General features: G+C 41.7%; 2 protein-coding genes across 2 annotated transcripts in view; both read left to right on the forward strand.

Annotated features, from left to right (window-relative positions):
• Positions 1–10,690, forward strand: part of LOC124210627 (uncharacterized) — a 107,900-nt gene extending 97,210 nt beyond the window's left edge. Inside the window, exons 5-8 of the mRNA XM_046608785.2 lie at positions 339–525; positions 5,187–5,368; positions 7,784–8,024; positions 8,474–10,690. Of these exons, the coding sequence (XP_046464741.1) occupies positions 339–525; positions 5,187–5,368; positions 7,784–8,024; positions 8,474–8,721 (858 nt within the window). The 3' untranslated portion in view covers positions 8,722–10,690. The remainder of the gene's footprint in view (positions 1–338; positions 526–5,186; positions 5,369–7,783; positions 8,025–8,473) is intronic.
• Positions 10,691–16,301: 5,611 nt separating this feature from the next.
• Positions 16,302–23,410, forward strand: NT1 (Neurotrophin 1). Its single transcript, XM_046608790.2, has 9 exons — positions 16,302–17,093; positions 17,957–18,130; positions 18,245–18,505; positions 19,064–19,169; positions 19,246–19,369; positions 19,451–19,615; positions 20,449–20,613; positions 21,488–22,144; positions 22,839–23,410. The coding sequence occupies exons 1-9, from the start codon at positions 17,058–17,060 to the stop codon at positions 23,068–23,070; spliced, it is 1,920 nt and encodes a 639-aa protein (XP_046464746.1). The 5' UTR covers positions 16,302–17,057; the 3' UTR covers positions 23,071–23,410.
• Positions 23,411–23,494: the final 84 nt, after the last annotated feature.

The raw sequence follows: 23,494 nt of genomic DNA on the forward strand, positions 1-23,494 counted from the left end.
CAAATTGAGGCTTATCACCTCCGCGCAAAACCGAGAGAGTCAGAGAACGAGAGGAGTTTCGTTGCATTGAATCGTTCTGTGCCCCGAGCTCGTTCCGAACCGACACACTTCTCCAGCCGCGTGCATGGTATTTATTGATTGAAATATCAGGGCATCGCGTTACCGAGACTCGTCCAGTCTCACATTCGCGCATTTCTACCTCGCACTCGCACGCCAGGCGTTCGGCTTACCTGCAGCGGTATCCACTGACCGTGGTCGTTAAGTGATTATGCAAAGTGTGTTCCCGATGTACCATATTCCCTCCGTAATGCACTCGCATCGTTTTCCTTCTCCTACAGGTATGGAAAGCCGAGGCCGACGACCTCACCGGTCACCAGGGCACGACGCGGCTCGTCGCCGTTAAGACCGTCAAGGAAGGCGCGTCCTCGAGGGAGAAGGAGGACCTCGTTCGGGAACTCGAAATCATGCAGCAGTTGGGCAATCATCCGAACGTCGTCACCCTCCTCGGCTGCTGCACGGAGGAAGGTGAGTGTCGATTGATTTGTATCAATCCTCCTCCTCGATCAGGAATCTCTCGCTATTTTACGAATCCTCTCTCGAAATTGCGACCAGAAGCGATCCTTGTTAATTTGCATCTCAAGCTGAGAAATTCATAATGTATCTTCTTGGTGCCGAGTAAGAACATCCGGAGATAATCTACCGTACGTAATTAATGCAATGGCGACGTGTCCGACAGACCATTGTTCACAAGTCAAAGGCGAGCCATAGCCGGGATATTCGCGGGATTATTGTTGTTGTCGTGGAAATGATTTGCCATCGGCAAAACGAGTTTCGAAAAGAAATAACGCTGTAGCTTTTTTATTTTGCAGGTAATTGTAATCACGTCAGACTCGCGTGCACGATTTCGTATTTTAAAACGACGAACGAATTCGTCTTGCAATTTTGACGAATCGATTTTTTATTCTCATATTTCTAGAAAAAAGAAATAGGTTCGCGAAGTTACGTGAAACGTCGACAAGCGTCATGATTATGGGTAAGTTGAGAGCGGAATTTGCAACCGCTGTAAAATGAATCATAACAATTTTGAACAAACAGAGGAAAAGAATGGCGCGTTATTATGTAATTGGTGATTGCGCGCGGCGATTGGAATATCAATGAGCGAAGATCATCGAAGCGAGAGGTCAACAGATAGATAATTCAACAATGATTTACTAATTTCTTTAATTACACCGGCGTCGGAATATTGCATATTATTTTTTTATTATTCGCGCGGCGCCAACTTGACCCTCTCGAGAAAAATGACGGGGCTAATAAATCTTGCATCGTGAATCTCGAACTAGCCGCGTAATTCTATCCAGCGAAAACATGTTTGTCTGCCAAGAAGAAGAACTTCGAGTATAGACGTGATTCTCAATTAAATCGAAACGCGCTCTGAACGCATTGAACACGCCATATTACGCACTGCAATTTTAAACTCTCACCCCGATTTAATTTGAGGGTCATGTCTACGACACGGCCTCGCCCATGCGTCAAGAAAAAAGGAAAAAGAAAAAAAGAAAAACAGAGAAGAAAAGAAAAACGCCAACACATCAAGTACGACGTGAATTTACTCGATTACCATTATGTACCGTATCATACTTTCAAATTCGTGATCTAATTGTTCATGGAAGGCGAGGATCTCCATTGTCATAAAACTCTCTCGACCCTCGCAGTCAAACAGTCCCAGCCTAAAAGCTGTGCTTGAAACTTTGCAGACAACAAAGGGTTCTGCGAATATATTTCACCTCATGTATGTATATAATAATGCGACTAGGGAGAAAAATTTATGGCTGGTATTCAAAATACGCGCATTGTTTAATCGATACACTTTGAATTTGGATGAAGTTTTCGATGCTCTGAAACCGATTTTTGCACTTCAGATTCCGCATTGCTGTAGAAATTGCAAAAGTTTTATTCCCTATTACTTCTAGGATCTAGATTACATTTGAGATTTATATTCATCGTCATATCGTGAAACCGAGACTTTCCGAATGATGTAAAAATCGGATAACGCGTGACAAAAAAATTCTAGAGTGCCCGTTTCCTGGTCACGGTTCACGGATGCGACCCACATATCTCGGCATTAATTACGGAATGTATTTTATCGTGTCCCGAAATCGGCACGAGGTCTAATTCATTGTCATGTGCAAATATAATACTTGAAACAAGAGAGACAAAGAGAGATGAAAAAAGACCATGGCTGCAAACGAGTGGCACTCCCGAGATTTAAACAAGCTTGTCCTGCGCTAAACGGTGGGCGGTTTTTCGTTCGAAATCGGGTTTTGACTCGGATGATCTACGAGGGTCAGTTTTTTTTCCGTAATAAAATAGAAACCGAAGAGGATAACCGGCGCGGGCGGTTCGATTGTAATCTTTCGATCCTTTATTCTTCCTCGAAGATCGAGTCTGCAAGATCGGCTTGCCGCTGCAGTTTGCACACCGCGGGGTTTCCTTAATCGCCATCGAATAATTGAATACTGCTTTGGATTGTACGCATTCACGGAGATCCAGATAGCGGTGACAAATTTCGATTATTCGCGCCTCGTATTTCAGACGATTGGTAAATTTATAGCCATTATTCCGCGGGCATTATTTCCCGGTAATCGAGCGTCGTTTTTTGACTTCCGGTGCATCTGTGATCTCCAGAGTCTGGAATCTTGATTTTTTATTAAAATCTAATACCGCGTTGTGTTGCAAAAAATGAGAAAACAAAACAGCGCAGCGAAGAAACGAAAAGCTGAAAATTCGGAAAAGGCAAACGGACGGTCGGGAAATAATTTGTCGAGGTAGCGGTTTCTTTGAAACAGCGATTATTTCAAGATGGCTGACATTTCGCACACTCAATACCCGACAAGCACCGCGCGGTGGGCGTTGAATGCTATTATTTAACATTGAACCGAGAGTGAATATATAAATTTATAATGTTCCACCTACAAGCTTCGCGCGTCCGAAGGAAACTCCTGCAGACTGAGAGCTTTGAATAAGTCAGCTTCATCGGATGCGCCACTCGAATACCGAGACGTAAGAACGAGACGTTCAAGGTGTTTCGATAATTTTTTCCGATTCGTATCGGCACGCGAACGCAGCTGAAGCGGATCTTCAGATGCAATAGAACTTCGACGCCTCTAGTCGTATCTGCTGACGGTTCTCTCGCTTTTCCTTATTTTTTCCCCACCTCCGAATCGCTGACTTCACGTCTCAACGAAGAAACAATATATTTCACTCTAACAAACATCTCGTTCTCAGAATTCACTTGATCGCTTTTTCTCCGCCTTTCGCGATGAATCGACTTGCAGTTGCGTCACTGTTATCGCAAATTCGTTGTACGATCGTTAAGCTTCGATCCGTGCCTTGTCTTCGGCCAATCGTCACCCTAGTATTGATCTTTCAACTTCTATACGATCGCGCTGAATAAATTTGCGAAATTTATCCGCACGAATCTTCGGTCTAATTCTGATCGATGGCGTACTTACACCGGCGGTCTCAAGTCGTTTGTATCTCCAGCTCTCCCGGCACGCAGAGTAAACAGCGATGGAGAGATAAAAAGGAAACGGGTGGGACTCGGCTAACAATCGCGAATTATTAGGCGGGCCTTGCCGCCCAATACGAAAGTTATGGAGGCCTTAAGGCCCCGACAAAAGTGCCCTCATAAGTTACAATCAGGGCGTACTGTGGGTGGCTGTCCACCTACCCTGGAAGCTCGGCCATAATACGAGTCTTAAAAGAACCATAAATACGCCCTTAATATTTCCAGGAGCCCAGGAGGGTTCCATGCTCGAGTGATTTTCTAATCGTACCGACGCATGCACCATTGTTTATAGTTATTACCTATCGTAAAATATTACAGAGGCACGTATGCTGCTGCAGTCGATATTTTCCCATGAGGTTGCAAATCAGGCCGCGGCTTCGTGGACGTCGATAATATTCCATAATTCATTACCGCATCGACGGGTTGATATTTCGCTAACCAGACCGCGGACCTTCTTCGCTAGCCTTTGGGACGAAACCAATTTCGTTGTGGCGCTACGCCAAAACGTAGAAAAGAAAAATTTACAATGAACACGTTTATGCGAAAGTCTTAATTCCAATTTACAAGTTTGGTCGATATAAAACCCGCCCCCTGATTGTTCCTGGAAAATCGCGGGTCGTTTATTTGATCATCGGCATGCTGTGTGTATGATATGTTGATCCATAAAGAGAGAAAACTTGGAATATTATTAACCTATCAGATAAATTTATCTGCTCGATACACGAAATTTCGTTCGATGCTATACCTATGACGAATAAATTTTTATCCATGGTGAAACGAACCGTCCAATATAGGTTCATGTTCGTGTTTTCAAATTTATTTCTTGTAAACAATTTTTACGGTTTAACAGTGCCAAAGCAAAAAGAGAAGGAAAAAAAAATACCTCAGGTTCGCGTGGAGTTTACGACCAAGTCGTGAGCCACTTTTTATTATCAACCGGACTACACGCACTTGGAGCGATAAACGCTGTGTGCAGTGATACCGTCGTCAGCGTTCACTCGATTCCCGGCTAACAATCTAATTATGCAAATTTCCCACCCAGAATTGAGCTTGCAAATCAGCGCTTCTATACACAGACGTATAAAAAATACGTCTAAACGCGAATTGTATTCAAAACATGTAAGCGTTTATACCGATTACCGCATTGTTCTTGTTGTTATCCCGTTGTTGTGAATTTTCTCAGTAACCGCAGTTAAGCGTTGCCGTACGAAATACACGCGTATAATAAAGCAGCCGGCGATCAGACGCTGCACTTGAATGACCTCATCGCCGAACATCGACGCGTGGCTGCAGTTGACATTTTTCATGTATTACGAACGGTTTAGTCATAGCTTGTCACGTTCACGGCTCAAACTGCAGTTGCACGTGGGTTTCGATAGGACGATAAAAGAACTGGTTACAAGACGCCTGCCAATCTCGGTATAATTAATCACCGAGGCATTCACGTCAGCTGGTTGAAAGAACAGCTGCAATTGACTGATGGAAAAATAAAAAGAATATCAGAGTTTCGGAATACGGACGACGGTTTGAACGGATCGATCAGCTTTTTGCAACCTCTCATCGACACCGTGGGCCAATTTTAAATGCAAAATTAAGTTTTTCTTTCTTTCATTTTCAGAACCCCATTACCTTATATTGGAGTACGTTATGTACGGAAAACTGCTCGCCTATCTTCGCGATCATCGGACCAGACAAGACTTTTACAATTTTAGCGAAGATTCCGCGGCTCTGACTTCCCGAGATCTCACCGTCTTTGGCTACTGCGTTGCGAGGGGCATGGAGTACCTGGCTTCGAAGAAGGTGAGCTAGCTTCAACTCACAAAATTTTCAACCATTCGACGTGCTCCGAGAGAAAAATAAGAGGTGAAATCGCTGAGCGTTGGTTTCTTTTATCGCCTCCGCGAGTCTCTTTACAAAGTGTCACTGGGTCAGCACGACTCGAGCGCTCAAAAGGAACAACTTGTATAACCCGAAACGTTTATCTGGGTTACCTTTGCAGTGTGTTCGAAATATGAAGAGTGTAAATGTTTCTCGTAAAAAATTCGTCACCGTTATTCTTCCTCCGCACTGCATGAATGAGCTCTTGAAAATGGGTCTTGAATACTTGCGCTCGATTGTTGGCTCGTGTATTATACTTGTAAGCTCGAGTTGTAAAACGGTGACCGTAGAAATGTATAAAGAAAGATGGAAAGAGTAAAAAAGCCCCGAGAGGTTTGCTATTGCGGAACAAATTTCGTTCAAGGACCTTCGAGTTGGGAAAATATTTGCTTCAAATATTTGTCACCTTGTAAGATTTGAAATATGTGTCAGTCGGCCTTTTAGGGACGTGAAGGTCGCGAGCATGGCAAATGAGCTTGAGAAAAATGAATATCCAAATTTTTATCCTCAAACGTGTGGTTCGACAAGCTTCCAAGAATATTTTAAGTTCAGAAAAAACCGAGTTGAAACCCGAATTATCAACTAACTAAATCTTTTGTAATCGTTTAACACGTTTTCCGACATGTCGCCAATTCGCCGTTTCGCAGCCGGAGAATCATACAGGTTTGCTTTCGGAAGAGCGATCGTTCTTCTTATCCACCTGTACAATTAGCATTTCCATGAAAATCATGAATACAATAGTAGTTTCGAGTAGACAAACAATTAAGCCGGATCGTACGGTCATCCTCAAAGACGTAATTATACTCGTTTCAAGTTCTCGGCTCTTTGGAGAAGGGGCAAAGGAACGTGTATAAATAAGCGGTTGATAGTTAATACTCGTTCGGATCGCGTCAATTGCACGCGATTGATCAAACCCAGCAACAAAATACGTCAATGCCAAAGTTCGCGTTGCGCTTGTTGCACCTTCGCCGCTCCCTGCAGGTATAATAAAAGTAATCGGCGCCGGTGGGAAAAAATTCATCTACAGGTTTCACCGCCTGCACTTGACGCCCCCGCAACATACACGGTTCTCCGACGGTTAACGATAACGAATGGCTTTGCGAACGGCGTTGATTAGCGATATTTGTGTCTCGGCTGACGCTGGATCATCGATTCGCGTCACCTTTGTTGGTTTCTTACTTTGAAGCATTGTGATTGCGTGCATAATATAACATGTCGCCACAGCGTCGATATTATTGATCGGTGGCTTCGATTTTATGCCAGGAAATTTGGGATATTCTTAAAATATGTCGGTTAAGCGGGCTTGTTAGCCTGAAAAAACTCATGCTTTTTATTTATCAAATTACTGTAATCGTAAACTGCGAAAGTTTGTCTGAAAATACAAGAATAGAAAACACTGGAATTGTAAAAAGCCGCTTACTGCAATTAGACATCGATACTTTATTTGAAATAGCTTCAATGTAATTGGGAAAAATATACCAGATTCGATGGATTTTACTTTACGATTACTCATTTTGTTCAGACGACTATTTAAAAAAAATTTACTTGTAAACTTTTTTTTTCTTTTTTTTTTTTATACAACAAAGCACCAATATTGAAACTTGACTACTGGAAAAAAATCAAATCCGCTTCGTTGACTATGTAGAAAATATTCTTCTGAATAAAATGAGCGAAAAATCGTAGAATCTACCATATTTTTAACCATCTTGAAGCGAATTGAAACGAAGCATCGATATCTTACATTTTTTTTGGTAAGCTTGAAAATGAATTGATTTTAATTCTTGGACCTTGTTCACTTGACAGAATCCGACGAACACAAGCAAAAATTTTTACGCAACCGACATTCACTCAGTTTTGTACAAAGTTATCATGGAATTTTTAAGACTGAAAAGAATTCCAGGCTTACCAACAACGGAGAAAAATATCCAGCTGATTTAAATTGTGATTTAATAACTCTACGCTGAACGTCTGTGTATTCTGATTCAATAATTGCGGGTAAATATATTCGGTCGCTAACGAGCGGTTTACAGAGTCACGCGCCGTCTGCGTCACGTTTTGCAAAAATGTTCTTCAAGGCTCAGAATTGCAGATTAAATATCATTCTCAGTCTGTTCAAGAATAGCAAACACGAGAGGTTAAATAGACGTATTGATATTCCAACCATTACGCAAAAAGTGTTAAAAAATATCTGCGGCAAGCGGGGAACTTCGACGAGCGATAATATGTATTCAAACCTGGAAATTTACCGTGCAAAAAATTATTCGATACCCAGACATTTTAATTATGTAACATAAATAACGAGCAATTAACCGTAACGTTTTTCAATTTATTCCACAGATTATCCACAGGGATTTGGCCGCTAGAAACGTGCTGGTGGATCACAACAAACTCTGCAAAATAGCCGACTTTGGTATGTCGAGATTTGCCAACGAGGACGGTGAGATTATAGAAACGAGACACGGCAGGAACGCTCTTCCCATCAGATGGATGGCCCCGGAATCTCTTATCTATTCACTTTTCACCACGAAAACGGACGTCTGGAGTTTCGGGATCCTGATGTGGGAAATCGTGACTTTAGGTGAAGCAATTTTTCCCCAAAGAAATACTTTTACTTTTTTAATTTCGTCGATTTACAACTACACGCCAATCAAATTAACAGACGTGGTATAAATATAATAGGTATAAACATTACAAGGTGAGGTTTTTATTTCCCAATATCAAACAATCTCCATAAAATTTCACTGCTACCTAATTATTCGTAATTCTGGATCTATATTCAAGTTAATTTTTCAGTTTTTGATTTTCTCTGTTCTCCAGCTTCATTGGTTATAATAACCTTTGGGTTCGCTATCCTAGTATAATAAAATTTATTCTATTTTATTCTATTCTAAAATTGACAAAATGTAGACGACGATTACTTCGTGGCGTGAAAAATGAAGCGTGTGTAAAAAAAAAATCTAAGCACGACGTATCGATCGGTGATAATTTTCGCGGCTGAATCGAATCCCTGATTTTCAAATATTTCAGGTTCTACGCCGTATCCTGATATGACGGCGAGAGAAGTGATGCGGAACGTGCAGAGCGGATATCGCCTAGAGCGGCCTTCGCACTGCCGAAGCGAACTCTTCAGGGTGATATCGAGGTGCTGGCAGGCGGATCCGGACCGAAGACCCGAGTTCCAGGTCCTCCGAAGGGACCTGGCGCAGCTCCTGGAGGACAACATGAACGGACACTACGTCGACTTGGAAAGCTTCGCCTCCGAGTGCACCGACTGAAACGACAGGCCGACTTCCAGGGGTTGATCCGGACGAAGTTGCACCTTTGGTTCTGCACGCGACTCGTTAGTCCGTGCCTCCGCTCTCTTCGCGAACGCGTCCGGTGTTATTGGAAGTGAATTTTGTTTGAATCTTCGTACCGTTTCTTTGCGAGCGTTCGGAAGAGAGTCTTGAGGTTCAACGGATTCGAGACGAGTGGTTTTACCGTTGTTTTTCTTTTTTATGACGATCAATCGGTCTATTCGGGGTGACGGAAGCTTTTGGAAGAGCGATGAAACGTCGGTCACTCTCGTCCTCTTTTTTTCTTCTGATTTTCACCTCGTTTATACATATCATACTCCGATGCTATTTTTCGCCACGTGTTCTCTTGAAAATTTTCACCTTGCCATTGGACTAGTGTCCGCAATTACACTGCTGTCTTTTTTCGAACCGTTATACTTGCTCATATGTATTTAATTTAATACCCAAAAGCACCCGTGAAGCATGTAAAATTCGTTACGACGAACGTAGTGAGAAAGTCGTGATTTTTGTTATTCTTTTTGATTTTTTATTATTTTTTTTTTTTTTTAAACGTTGATATTAAAATATCATTCCAAGAATCAAAAGTCACTGTACTTAAGGAGGGAATATTTTTCGTGTGTTATAGTGATAATTAATAATTAATAAATATGGTGTGAGACGTATTTAGGGAAGGAAGAAAAAGGCTGCCTGTTTATAGAGTTTTCTGTGGATTTGAGGATGTTTTTATGCTAGAGAGCTTGACAAAATATGAGTATTCTGTTTTTAGTATTATATTATAAGTATGTTATACACTACAGTATATGATAAAAGTTAAGTAGTCCTTCTGGTGATGTAGTCGCCATTTAATCGATATACATGTTTTTATCGATATAAGTTTTTTTTTTTTTTTTTTTTTTTTATGTCAAATAATCATCAAATTATGAGACATTATTATGCCAGAGTGCAATTGCAAGTGATAGTATGAAATATTCTAATCTACGCTATTCCACTTTGTGGAATGTCACGTATAATTTATTCTTCGCTGTGAGCTCATCTGGCATCGCATACAAAGTATTCTTATAAAGATTGAAAATAATAAAAACAAAAAATAACACAAAACCAGGAACTGCAAAAGCAAAGCAAAAAGAAAAAAGAAAAAAAAAACAAAACAAAAACCTGTAAATATATAATATCGCCAATCAAAAACACAAAAATATAAAGTTTTCATGTTATTCTTATTATTCAGCTCTTAGATCCGTAATTGTATGAGATAAGTTTACATTTTACAATTATTCTTAATCATTCTAGTCTTTCGACAAGTTTGTGGCGGCGATTGGCTGTACCCTGATCACTAATATACATATATTTTACAATTTAGAGGAAAAAATTTACGATACAAAAATTAATAACCCAAGAGTCATGATCTGGATTCGGCTGTTATTATTTATAATGCGTCAGAAAAATTATTCAGATGTAGTAATATATCCATATCTTATTCGTCCGGGTGTCTAATAAATTAAAATCATATATATAATTCGTATATATATTGATTAAAAACATTAAGCCAGCCAAAGCTCCACCTTTGTCAGTTGATATGTAATTAATTAAGTTTTTACAACTGTGACTTCTCAGTGTATTTTTGCATTAATTTATTTTTACCATCATATTTTCATTCCTTTTCTTATCATAATTTTGTTGTTTTATTTTTTCTCTCTTCACTTTCGTTTTTAAAAATATCGACGTCACGTACATCACGCGATACGTTGATTTGAAAAATTGTTATTAAATTTCTTCTTCATACCTCCGCGCGCGCTGCAATAGCAAGAATCGCGCATCACTCGCATGTTATACACACCTACCTACATATATATATATATATACATATATATACAAGTAAAGAAACTCTACTTAGTCTCAATTATTGTGTACTGAGCATTGTTCAAGTTAAAGCTATCGTGTTTTCAACGTATCCGCCTTATCGTTTTTCTTCCTCGTCCAACTCCCGGACCTTTTTCATTTACGTCCCGACCTCATGCAACTGGTTTTGCACAAAATTGCCCCACGTGCCTCTTTGCCGCAACGATCGATGCAACTTCGGATCAAACGTTACCAAATTAGGCTTCACCTAATGCTCAGCTGGCTCTGCTTGCGTTGCGATGCAATTGCGAGCCAGGCCTTGGCGCAAGGTGCATATCATGTTGAAATCTAATTACGGCAATCTCCTGTCTCGCATTTTATAAATGGAATGAAAGAAACTCGAGATGTAATTTAGAGTTTATTCGATCGGTAATCGATGGGCTGGACAAACTCGAGGAGAATTTCAATCTCTGAAATTAACACACCGTCCATGTGCTGCACGTTATATTTATCTCTTTCTGTAACGGTTTGCAGGCGGATAATTAGGCAGCTGTTGCCTCCGCAATGCGGAGTCCAATATGGACGTTCTAGATTTTAATATTATATACTATATATCAACGTGCACTCGACGTGCAACAAAGATCACCGTATCTAATTTACCCGAGAAACTACGTGTACATGTAGGTATGCATACACTCCGCGCACTTAATTAAATTAATTACCGTCGTGTATACCGTACGTGCAATTACTCTAGTTTAATTAAAACGGAAGGTGGGCAAATAATTACAATGAGCTACTCGGGTCTTCCAGATGTCTTGAAACCTGCTGCACGGCTAAAAACTCTGTTTACACATATCTGCAATTCCTTCTTTCTCGGTCTCTACCTCCACAGACACTCTTCGTAAAACTTGTGGGCTTATCGAGAAGCTCGATCTTTTTGTTTCTTATTTTTTATTCAAGTTACTTGTGAGATACGCTACGCGGTCCGTGATCTATGCAGAGTCTCGTTCGAGTAATTAACCAATTCGTATTTCAAGCTGATTGGTTCATAATTTGCACGGTTCTTTTCAAGGGCCGAGTTAAGGCGCAACTGCGGATAATAAATTAGATTTATCAGCTTGAGCAAACACTTATCGTTTGACAAATGGAAAAATGTAAATTCAATCTTGTTTTAATTAACTTATGAATTATAACTTGGGTTTTTTCAGAATAATAAAAGAAAAGTCTCCGAGGTGACTAATTGTTCAGGTTTTTCACGGTCGTTTCAATTTACTGAACATCGGTAATTGGTGATGTACTTATATGGAAATTAACCAAGTATCACACAGCAGAAAAATAAACCCGTTATCGTAAGCTTCGTAAATTCTCAATGATTTCATTTCAATCATTATAGAATTTGATAATTAGTGCAAAAACAATTTCTACACATCATATGATAACAGAAAAATTGCACACCATATTTTTTATCATAGACTTTGTGTCAAAATGAGACATACGTCGTTTCTTCTGACGAATAAACTCTTGACAAAAATTGTTCATCAAAATATTCCGTGCGGTTCACACAATAGCCGTTCAATTTCAAAAGAGTCTGAGGACCTAAGAATAAAATTATAGTAGTTGAAAAAACAAGTAATTAAAAAAAAAAAAAAAAGTTTCAATTAATTCATTTCAACGCAGCAATCGTTAGTTATTTATAGTCAACATCGAAATTTCAACGAGTTTCAGAAATCCTGAAATATTTTCGCTGTAAGGAAAAGTTGCACAGTATTGTCACGTAACAATATTACAAAGCATGATCACGAATTTATTATTTCTTCTCCGCTTGTCAGAATCAGCTGAAAACTGGTCCCGTTATTATTCAAATCGGAAACGCTGCTGTCGCCACACTCTCACCCCAGGATGAATACGATACAGACAGAGTCGTGTATAATAATTCTCGAACGACAGAAGTACGTTTGTCCAAACGTAGGAACGTACGCGAAGCGTGGTCAGGTTCCCGGATGTACGGCACACATGTAAAAATACACACACGTCGCAGGCCCGACGTTATACGAGCTCCGAGGTTTGTCGTTCAATATTTATGAATAAATAATGGGTACATCGGAGAAAATTGAACCAACGAGCGAGTCAGATAACGGCACAGCGTCGGAAACTCGCTGCAAGACACTTTCGTTTAACGTAAAGAGAAATTCGTACCCGCTGATTTTCACCGTGAAACACGAGGTCGTAAAAATGTATAAATAAATACCATCGATCATTAAAAGTGATTCGCGATCTAAAATGATCCATATTTCTGTAAATAATCGTACGGCATCGCGATTGAATTATGTCCGTACGTACACGTGTATAATACCGGTAGCGATTCCATTCAACAGGTTGAATTTTTTGTTTTGCACGAAGTAACGAGCGTGCAATCCATTTCCGTCCAAGGCCCCTCGGGGCGATGTATTAGAATCGTGCGAGCCATATTTTTCGTTACCAAATTGCGGTTTTATGCTAATTTATTACTCCAGTCGAAAGTAATTCGTTGCGATTTATCCGCGGCTTAAGGCATATCATCGGAACTACAGTTGATGCAGTAATGGCGATAATGCTAGAGAAGCCGAGGAACTCGAGGAGGCCGTATATCAACGGTTCCGGATTCAATGGGGGGGCACTTGTGGACTTTGCATGTTTTTGCATCAAATCGCGTGTTATGCGCCGTCGGAAATTCCGCACGCATTATACACGCCGATATTGCGCGTGTGGAATTCGATACACGGTCGACGCGAAAGCAAGCACATACACAACGATGTCTCCGCCATGCACAATGGACCTTATAATCTCAACGGGACGTTATCTGTACATTATTTGTAATAGACGCACTTCGCGCCGTTCTGACGCATCGCAAATTACTTTGTTTCTTGTGAAAAAAGGGTAGACGAAAGAATAGAGCTTATAAAAAAAAAACCGCGACAATAGTTCGACTATACCTTGATCTTGATCGTTTCGGATTGGGACTTTCGGAGTACAATTTTGCGAATTTGTGATGTGGAATTTGTTTGTATATACATTCACTGATGTTGATACAACCCGCTTTATGCATGTACAGAATTACGAGAGTTGGGATTAATATTGACGTGCCGAGTTCTTCTAACTTTTTTTCTTCCTCTATAATCTAAAGATAAGTTGGAATAGAGACGAAACGAAAGAAGCTGACAGTGATTTAAGTGAACAACGTCAAGATATCCCTCACGGGAAAAACCCTCAACTTCTCTTTTATGGGAATTCAGTATTATCCATGAGTTGGGGGCGCGAATTTACACCCAAGTAGGTGTTTTGTCCCGTGTTGGTTGGCTACAGTGATAACAGATAATTACCTTAACCGACTAATTACCTAAAATAAATTGTCAAAGGTGATCAAATTATTCGCAAGTCAATTCTGCCACCTGGTTTTTAATTAGAAACAAGAAACCGTTAAGAAATATTTGGTACGAAATATTAGCAGAATAAATTTGTCTACACGATGATAACGGTACAGCGATAGCTCGCGGATACCACGCATAATATACTACCCAATTTCTAATACCGTAAACCTGTGATTATAATTGTCAGACTGTCAAACGAAAATGGCAAGGACAACGAAATACGAGCGAATATCTGATTATAACTAAATTGTCTATTATCGACACATCGGACGACATATGAAATTGCTCGTTGCCCGGCATGCGCTGAATTCAAAGAACACGGAAAGACCGACGCCAAGGAATTTACCGTCACTTGCCTTGTGTACCTTAATTGTTGAGAAATGTCATTATCGTGCGAAACGACGAGGTGTACGAATAAATTCACTTCGTAATTCCGAAGCATATAACCACCGAGTCCGAGATCTTGGGGTTTTCCTAGAAAATGTATATTTTTTTTATTTTGTTTCACTACGACGCACTAGGTCAAAGTGAAAGACTTTCCCCTCGGAGATTATTCCAACGCTAGCGCGTGTCTAACTTATCTCGCCTACGGTCGTTCGAATAACACATTCACCGGTTCTCACCGGCCTCGTCTGCATGGTCGTGTGTATACCGGTCCGGTCCAGCTGGATGCTGGGAGGCCCTGATTGGAACTGGGTCAGTCGACGATGCGACAGTACCTGACTATTCCCTCCGAATATTACTCGCACGTATTTATACGACGATCGATTCTTCGGGGTAAACAAATTTATGTGGATTTTTCTCTATTTTTTTTTTTTTTCTCTCTCTCTCTAGTTGGTAAATCAACAAACGAAGTGAAAACCTGTTCGAAATATCGGTAAAAAATTTGCCTGGAGCGGTTTGAACGCCGGTAACAAACCTCTTCGCGAAGCAACCGTACATTCCTTGTATCTTCTCGTGTGACCATCACCTTGGTTCGTGTTTACATCTGGAATGAAAGTATTTTAACTCAAGTGGGACATTGCAGAGGAATCTTCTCGTAACGCAACTTTATCACCTGTAATTATTAGATTTATACCGTTGAATAGATTTTACGAGCCTGCAGTGCGTTTTTAATTATTCGACATAAATCGTTTTCGATCAGAAGATCAGGGTGATGCGATGGTTTTTATAAAAAAAAAAAAATAAAAAAATAAAGATATCTGAATCTGAAAATCGTGTCACAGCAGTCGGCAAGTTCGCAATATTTAGCAAATAATACACCGGATACCAACGTGTCGAGCATTGTGATGTGTAAAATCAGATTCGCCTCGAGTACGAGAAGTTTCTATTGCAGTGTGCCACTTTCCGAAGAGCAGTTTAACTTATTTGCGTGCATCAAGCCGATGTAATCTGGTATCCCGCATCGAGATCGGCTATAAAATCGTTCCAGATATCAAGAACAACCTTCGATATCAAACGCACAAAAAGAACGATCGGCGCTTTTCCGCTTTCTCGATCAGGAATGGGATAGGATATCCGGGATGATAGAAAAAATCTTCTTTTATCACGTATCGAACTTGTACTGCTCTCTCCGAACCGCGTCGACCGCAACTTGGAAGGTAAATCGATGAGCACCATAAACTCAGGCACAGACTGTGACGAATGCAAATCTGGGCTCACGGTATCCGTCATTTTTTTTAACAGGTTTTCTTTTCGTTCGATAAAGACAAGCGAACACCCGGACAAGTCAAGAAATTTTATCTTGCTGTTGATTCTGATCGAGTGATTATAAGTGAAGCTAATTACACTATTTGCATGCACGTTATGTTTTTCAGGATTTATACTCGAAGATGCATTGCAAATGAGTTAGCCGAGAGACGGAATCGAAATCAGAGAAAATTAATTATTCAAGCCCAATCTGCGATGCATCGCGACCTTGGCCTTGACCCACTGCAACTTTCCTTCCACCTCCACATCTGGCAATGAAATGACCTTGAATCTCTTGAAGGGCAGACCGATTGCTTTCACCCTTTTTCGACCCTGAACCTCGAAGCTGCTTCGGGCGATCAGAGGATGACGTGAGTCATGTTCGACGAGGACGACGTTCTCCAGTTGATGCGATCAGTCCAACGCATTAAGCTTTTAAATTGATCTCTGCTTTCTATGATTAAAATGAATTCCAGGTGTGCGATACCAGGTGCGCAGTCAATTCGATCGGAAGTCCTAAAATCAACTCGGTATCGGTCTCCTGAGGCCTCTCTAAGAAGCCTCCTAACGACTTCGACGTTCAACCGACACCCTATCAATTCACGTGCGCCGGTTTTCGATCGTCGAAAAAATGCTGGACTCATCGTGCAAGACGTGGGTAATTTCGGCGTCGAGAAGACCGGATCCTGCGGGAACCAGTTTTTGGCCGAGGACGAAACCGTACCAGGAGTGCAATTCGCAATCAAGACCCGTTCCGGAAGATCGCGATCGAAGACGTATCGTCCGAGGAGTTCGGAAAACGGTACCCGGGTACAAACGAGTAAGTGGCAACGTGTGGCCGACTTCCCGCTAGGGCGGCGAACGCTGAGCGTTTTCTCGGTCACGGTTGCAGCCTCGGTAACCCGTGTGCGGAGTTTCAGATAACGGCAGTGATTAGCAATTGCGACGATGCTGCTTGCCTGATATCGTCTCTCCGGAAAGATGGAAGCTGCGAACGGCGACGGGAGAGAATACGAAATTTTATTTGCCGATTTTGAGTCCTCTGCAATGGACGTAAAGTGGTTTTTTCATGCGCGCGCCATCATTGCCTCGAGAGAAGGCTCTCGAGCGACGAGGTGAACGCGAGTCTCTTTTGACCCACAAAAACAAGCTGAGGACTCGGCTGCCGGCGCGTTTTACCCATTCCTCACGGTCACGAGAGTCTGGAAGGACCGACGGGAGATCGTAAGATGCAGACAAGCGTCACGACTTGAGGATCTGTGAAGTGAATCCGAATTGTTAATTTCGCGTTCGACTAGAATCGTGCTGTGGAAATAAGTGTGAGGTGTGATTCATGAAGCACTCGTTATTCTTACTTCTGGATTGAGATAACAGTGTGCGATAATGAGGATACCGAGAAGAAGCGAGTGTTTCCTGGTGGTAAGACACGTCGATCATGCATGTACCCGTACGATCCTTGAATAAGATACAAAGGCTGTCATCCTTCGAAGGCATTCAAAATTGCGCGACTCGTCAAACCAGTGCTTCAACACATCACGGGCAAAACTCTTCGGACACTCCACGTGGTCCGTCTTCAATGAAACGTCCAACGGCCTTTTTTCATTCTTTAAATTCGAAGGACGACCGGTTGTGGGTTGTTTCGTATGATTTTACAATGATTATCGAATTTCATAGAATGGCATGGATTATTTCCAACGTTGTAAAGTCTACGCGACAAGTTTTACGTTAATGATATGCTAATTTCTTACAGTGAGTCTAACACCTGCCGGGTTATTAATTATTCTCTATTTTATTTTCACCTTTCGGTATTACACACTCGCTAGAGATGATAAAAAAATACTTCTACACATACTATCCGCCGATCAATCGGACCATAGACACTGCTTTTTCTGCGGTTAGTAGGTCACCGTTGACTACATCCTAGATACTCTTCGCGAATAATACATGCCTGCCATGCTGTGTCACATGAACCGGGTACCTACTTGAATTACCGCCGTTTCCGTTTTACGACTGTTTCACACGTCTTTACCGTCACTTACGTCAAACACACGCTGGTACCAGACACTGACACTACAAAGGTACACACAGGAATAAAGAAGAATACATTTCTTTTCACCGTACACCGTCCAGAGAATAGATGATATCAGGTTTTTCACCATGTCTGTACCAAGCTACGTTATAATACTTCCAAAGTCATGGATCAGTAGATTTAGGATAACAATTTTAATGCGTTGGACTACTTTGTATCATAGAACTCGTAAATTTTTTTTCCTAACGCCTAGTTAGCTCTCCTGGGTACGGTAGCCACAACGAGAGCCGAAGAAGAGGATGACCTAGACGACGTGGGATTTGAAGACGGAGGAGATTTGGCCGACGATAAGATATCGACGTCGTTGAACGTCGAGGGTGGATTTTTCGAGAAGAAGGAACTGGAGATCAGGAATGCGGTTCTCAGCGTAAGTCAATTTCCCTGGTTAGTTCAGCCAGCATGTTTAGCAAACCCTCAAGCGAAATCACATATCTCTGTCCATCTATGTTATTCAAAAACAGGAAAAAAAAATTCTTAACAGGCTGTCAAAGTGCCGGAAAAACAGACTCAGCTGAGCCAAGTGTTGCCCATAATACGGAGCATGTCACCACCGCAGAAACGAGCAATGGCTGTTTTGGTTACGACAAGAATGTCGCACAATGACACAACGCTGCCGTTCGATAAGGTCGAAGCGCTGTTTGGCGGTAACGATAAGAAGAACGTGACGAGGGATTTAATGCTGCCGATCAGCATGGACATCGCTAAAATCATCGCTGACGATATTCCCGAGGATTTGCCAGAGGTGATAACAATTTTCAGCTGTTACTTATAATTCGCTACACCTTCTTCGGTTGTAACAATACTTATACGCATGAATTTTTTCCACGCCAGTAGAAAGTTTCCCAATTGTATTTAGCCTCGTCATTTTGGTCTGCCGTTTTCTCTGAAACTTTTTATTTTCTTTTTTTCTTTACGTTTTCATCTAAAGATCGGCGGTCTGTTAACGCCGTTTGCCATAAATACAAAACGATATTCCGTTATCCATCGCGTTTCTCAAACGGCAAGAAGATTCCTTCGTGAGAACAACGTCTTCGTGCCACTTTCGAGCCTTTGCAGTACATCCATCGGGCTGTGCGATGAACAATGACACGTTGGTTTATCGCGCTTGGATAATTTTTTCGTTATATACACTCCTCTCCTCACTCAGTCCTCTCATGCTATAATCCGCGAAGATTGAAAATAATCCTCAAGATGCTTTCCCCAAATGATACATTCCGGCCTCTTCAAGGCTGTCGATTAACTTCGATTTCAGTTTGATGAAAGACAAATATAAACACTCTTTCTTTTTTTCTGCTTAAAGGCGCAGGAACTGAGGTACTACGTACCTGTCGGAAAAAGACGACGTACTCAGTATTACTCGAAGCCTCGACGCCCGTCGACGATGAACCGAAGAAACGTGCATCCAGGTGAAAATCATCGACTGTTCAAAATTAACCATTTTGAATTATTTGAATCAATGATAAGATAACTTTCGGTTTTCAGACGGACCGCGACCGACTCTTCCGAGACCAGGAAGACGACCAACGGACGTAAAAAGAAGTCCCACCGAGCAAGAATGCACTTTTTTCACGTCCACTGTTTGCCTTGAAGCTGCGGACTACCCTCAGTTAGTAATTTGTTAGTTAATTATTGCTGGAGATTGAAAGTTTTCACGTAGGTGAAGGTAAAAAAATACTCTCCATTTCAGCGAAGCGATATTGAGAAGCATCAGAAGCAACAGGGAAATGATATCTGCGTTACTGGCTGACTACAAATCTCAGAGCACCACGGAATTTTACGATGACAGACTTCCGGTCGCGTTGCCGTTGGAGAATAAATTCGAAAACAGATTCGAGAGCAACGAGATCAAGAGGTGCGTTTATTGAGTAAACCCGATCTAAAATTGGCTAAGTAATTATCTATCCTTCATTGAGCAGCAACAGTTTCGTTATCAATGATTACCTGCAAGTAGATGAATTTTCGGCGGGAAAAAAAAAACTACCGTGCTGTTTTAAATACAATTAGCGTCATTATTTCTCTTGGGCAACCGTCTCGACCGCTAGTCCAGCAGCTGTGAATCAGTTGACAGAACGTGCGAATCATTTAACATCACAGAATGAATTTCTGAATTGGATTTAAATTATGTAATTTTAAATGAAAACTTCTCTCTCTGTACTAAACAGTAGTGCAGGACTGCAAGAGGTAGTCGATAATGCAACCTCAGTTTAACCAGATATAAAGCAGTATCACCCTGTCACGAACGGAGAAATTCTTCTTGCGAAAGATTCGATGAAAATTATTCACAAACAATCTCCGCAGTGACGCGTTGTCCGTTAAATTTTATCAGGCATAAATTACGGCGGACGTATATAATTGGAAATTGGTACTTCGACAGGTGAAAGCTTGAAATAGGATCGGGAACGCGACTTAGAAGAAACTCACTTGGCGGCGGGTATTTTCGCGGCGAGTCAGCTTTCAGGTGTCTTTAAAACTTTTCTCACCGCGGCGTGTAGACCAAAAATTTGACGACTTTCATCGAGTTTCTAAACTCCATATTTTTCCAATTACACGCACGCAAGTTGTCCAACTTCGGACTTGCCTGTAGCACGCAGATAGAAGAAATAGAAATAAGTAGAAATTAATATTGAAGCACGATTGTACCGAAAAATCGTTCACTCACTAACTCTCCTCGATCCGTGTCAGTAGATCCGACAATAATTCCCCCTACGCAGAGAGCGTCGAGGAGGGATTCACCTGTCCGTCACAGATCAGATACGCACGCCCGCAACTCGCAAGAGCAGCATCCGGTGACTGGAAATACATCATAAACACCGGTGAACACACGCAGACGCTGAGGCTGGAGAAATGCACGTGAGTTAAAATTGACGCATACTTGTGCGGTGGTCATATTATACCAACTGCAGTGATTCGATGACTCCTGTGGCTTCTGATCATCGATTCGCTCGACCCACCGATCGGCGTGTTTAACACTGTGAGATAAATTCGACGGTAAAAAGTTCACGCAATTTATTTCTTTGCGACGTTATCGTTACTCAATTCCCCATAACAACGTACCCGGGTCGTATTGTAATAACGTAAAAAACTAAACACGATCGTTCAACGAAGGAAAACCCATTAGGTACTTGCACAAGAAAAGAAATGAGGAATGAGGAATGGGAATAAGAAACGGAATTGCCTGCCCTCCGACAGGGATGACGGCTTCGGATAAAGTCTGAGAGTAAATACGACTCGTGATTGGATCGACGTTTCATTCCTATTGATCGGTCTTTTTACTACCCGACAAGCTCTGCAAAAAGTTACTGCGTCAGATCGCAGCACACGCGTTGCAAAGCGTGGATAATTGTTTCACGAATATAAATTGTAACGTTGGTACGTGCGTACTGTGTACTCGAACGGTCTGCAAAAGTAAAAGCGACCGATCGTGTTTACGGGTTTTGTTACTCATAAATCATTTTCTAAACAGCCTTACGCGCGATTCGATGATATTGCCTAGCGTACGTTTATAATTAACGGGTTCCGGGTTTCGCTCCACGCGTTCAATACGTGTTCGTTTGTGTTCTCAGCGACTAGGAATGCCGGCACGGTTCTATCTTATAGATGATGAATATTATTGTTTCTCCATTTTCCACGTTCACGCCTAATACCCATTTTGTATGATTTTAACACGGCTTGGCGACCCTGCGTTTGCGCTTGCTATTTTTAATCACACTTTTGCTTTGCGCAGGAAACCGCAAAGCAGCTGCTCCTTCGTGTCCGACAACTACAAATCATCGTGCACGCAAGTGTTCACCTACCACCGTCTGCTTACCTGGGACACGAACCTCGGTCTGCACATGGACATCTTCAAGGTCCCGACCTGTTGCAGCTGCCACGTTCTTGGTTATTCGGATCTGTATCCTCCTCACCGAAAAAATCCCCCCTCAAAACTGAACGAAAATTTTCCCGGGGCCGATTTCGCGGCCGAGGACCAGGCCGACAAATATCGCGACTTTAGCAACCCCGGGTCCAATTTCATCTCGAAGAAAAGTCCCAGCGCCAATTTCGAATCCAGCTACGTCAGCGGTGGCTCGAACCCTTCGTACGTCGACGACGCGGCTTCCAGCGCCAACTACAACTTCTTCGAGAAGAAGCCAAACCCCAATACCACGCCGCCTGGTCGACCCGTCCTCACTCCCACCCTGAGGACCAGGGCGAAGAAGCCCTCCGGGACTTCGAGGCCCTTTGACAATCTGCCCCAGCACCACGCGCCCAATACCAGGGCCCCTGGATACACGGGCCCCGCATCGAAGCACAGGTCGAGGCCCAACAGGCCCTTCAGAAGGGAGTCTAATACCCAGCTCGACTATCCGGGCAACCAGGAAGCGGACACGACTGGAAAACGGTGGTTGCTCTATTCTCCGTAACAATTAATTGGTTCTTTTTTTTTTGCTTGGTCGTTACGTTGCGAGGTATTGTACGGTTGTTGGTGCGATTTACGGATAGGCGGGTATTTTTATGGACGCTGGATTAATTGGTTGATACGTTTAAAAATTAATTATGAAATAGCTTGAATTTGTTTTAGCCTGTTGCCTTTATCGGTTCCACGTTATTGGCGATCATTAATGAAGAAATTTCCATCTTGGTATGCTCAAAGTTTCACGGAAAGAAATTGAACGTAGTCCGTAAACTGATCGTTCAAGTCGTTTGAAATATTTAATATCCCATGAAATCGGACCGAGAACTGTCGGCATTTAGAAACTCGGCTACACACATATCTCAACGTCGTTTATATTATATTCCTATTACTCGAGATTTCGATTTTAATTCAATAGTACAAAACTGTTATCTAAACTTGGAAGTATTATCGCGATGGAAATCAAAATAAACTGATGATCAGGTGTGAATTTTAGTGCGAGAATATCACTATCGATACACAGGATACAATTTCACGGATAGATCTTACGCAACGAGCAGTTCCTGATCTATTCGAAAACCGCAGTGATAATTGAAAAGAGAAACAAGTGGAGTAGGCAGAGAGAAAAAAATTGCCTCTATCCTTATTTTACGATCCTTCAACAATCGCTCGTTTTTTCTAGGTACAGTCAACAATTCGACCAAGCCGTAGACGCCACTACCAGGGTCCAGAGCGTGTCCTACAACGAGGAATACGAGGACCCCCCGCGCCGAGTAAATTACAACTATCATCCGATAATAGATTTCTTCAAGCCGGAAGCCTCGATGCTTCAATCTGTTCAACCGCAAATGGCCACGCAGCCAGCGCCAGTGCAGCAAAGTTCCAACGCTTGGAAGCCGATAGTTTCGGCTTAGGAAACCGATACTGCTTTTAAACGTACCTGAAATTTTTCATAAGATATATATTTATTCGCCACTAGGTCATACGCATGTTTTCATACGATTTCAAAGCCCTCCCATCCTATGATTATACTTTGCTCTGTCCGTTGGCAGACGAAATGACGGGGAAGAGAATTAACTGTCTAAAATCTACCCTCGTCTCTTCCGACTCTTGAACATCGGCACGTATTCATTTCTCACGTCGTTTTCCTCGACATATTTATATCCTTCCACCTCTACGCACTTCATTTTTTACTTTTATTTTTACCCTCTTTGTTATTTATGATTTATTCTTAAGTTATCTCAAATTTGTACTTTATATTAGTATATATATATATATATATATATATATATAGGTATATATATGTATATATACAAATAAAACAACATTGTTTTGTAG

This window comes from Neodiprion pinetum, chromosome 1, assembly GCF_021155775.2.
Source record: "Neodiprion pinetum isolate iyNeoPine1 chromosome 1, iyNeoPine1.2, whole genome shotgun sequence".
In the NCBI taxonomy this organism is placed as follows: Eukaryota; Metazoa; Arthropoda; class Insecta; order Hymenoptera; family Diprionidae; genus Neodiprion; species Neodiprion pinetum.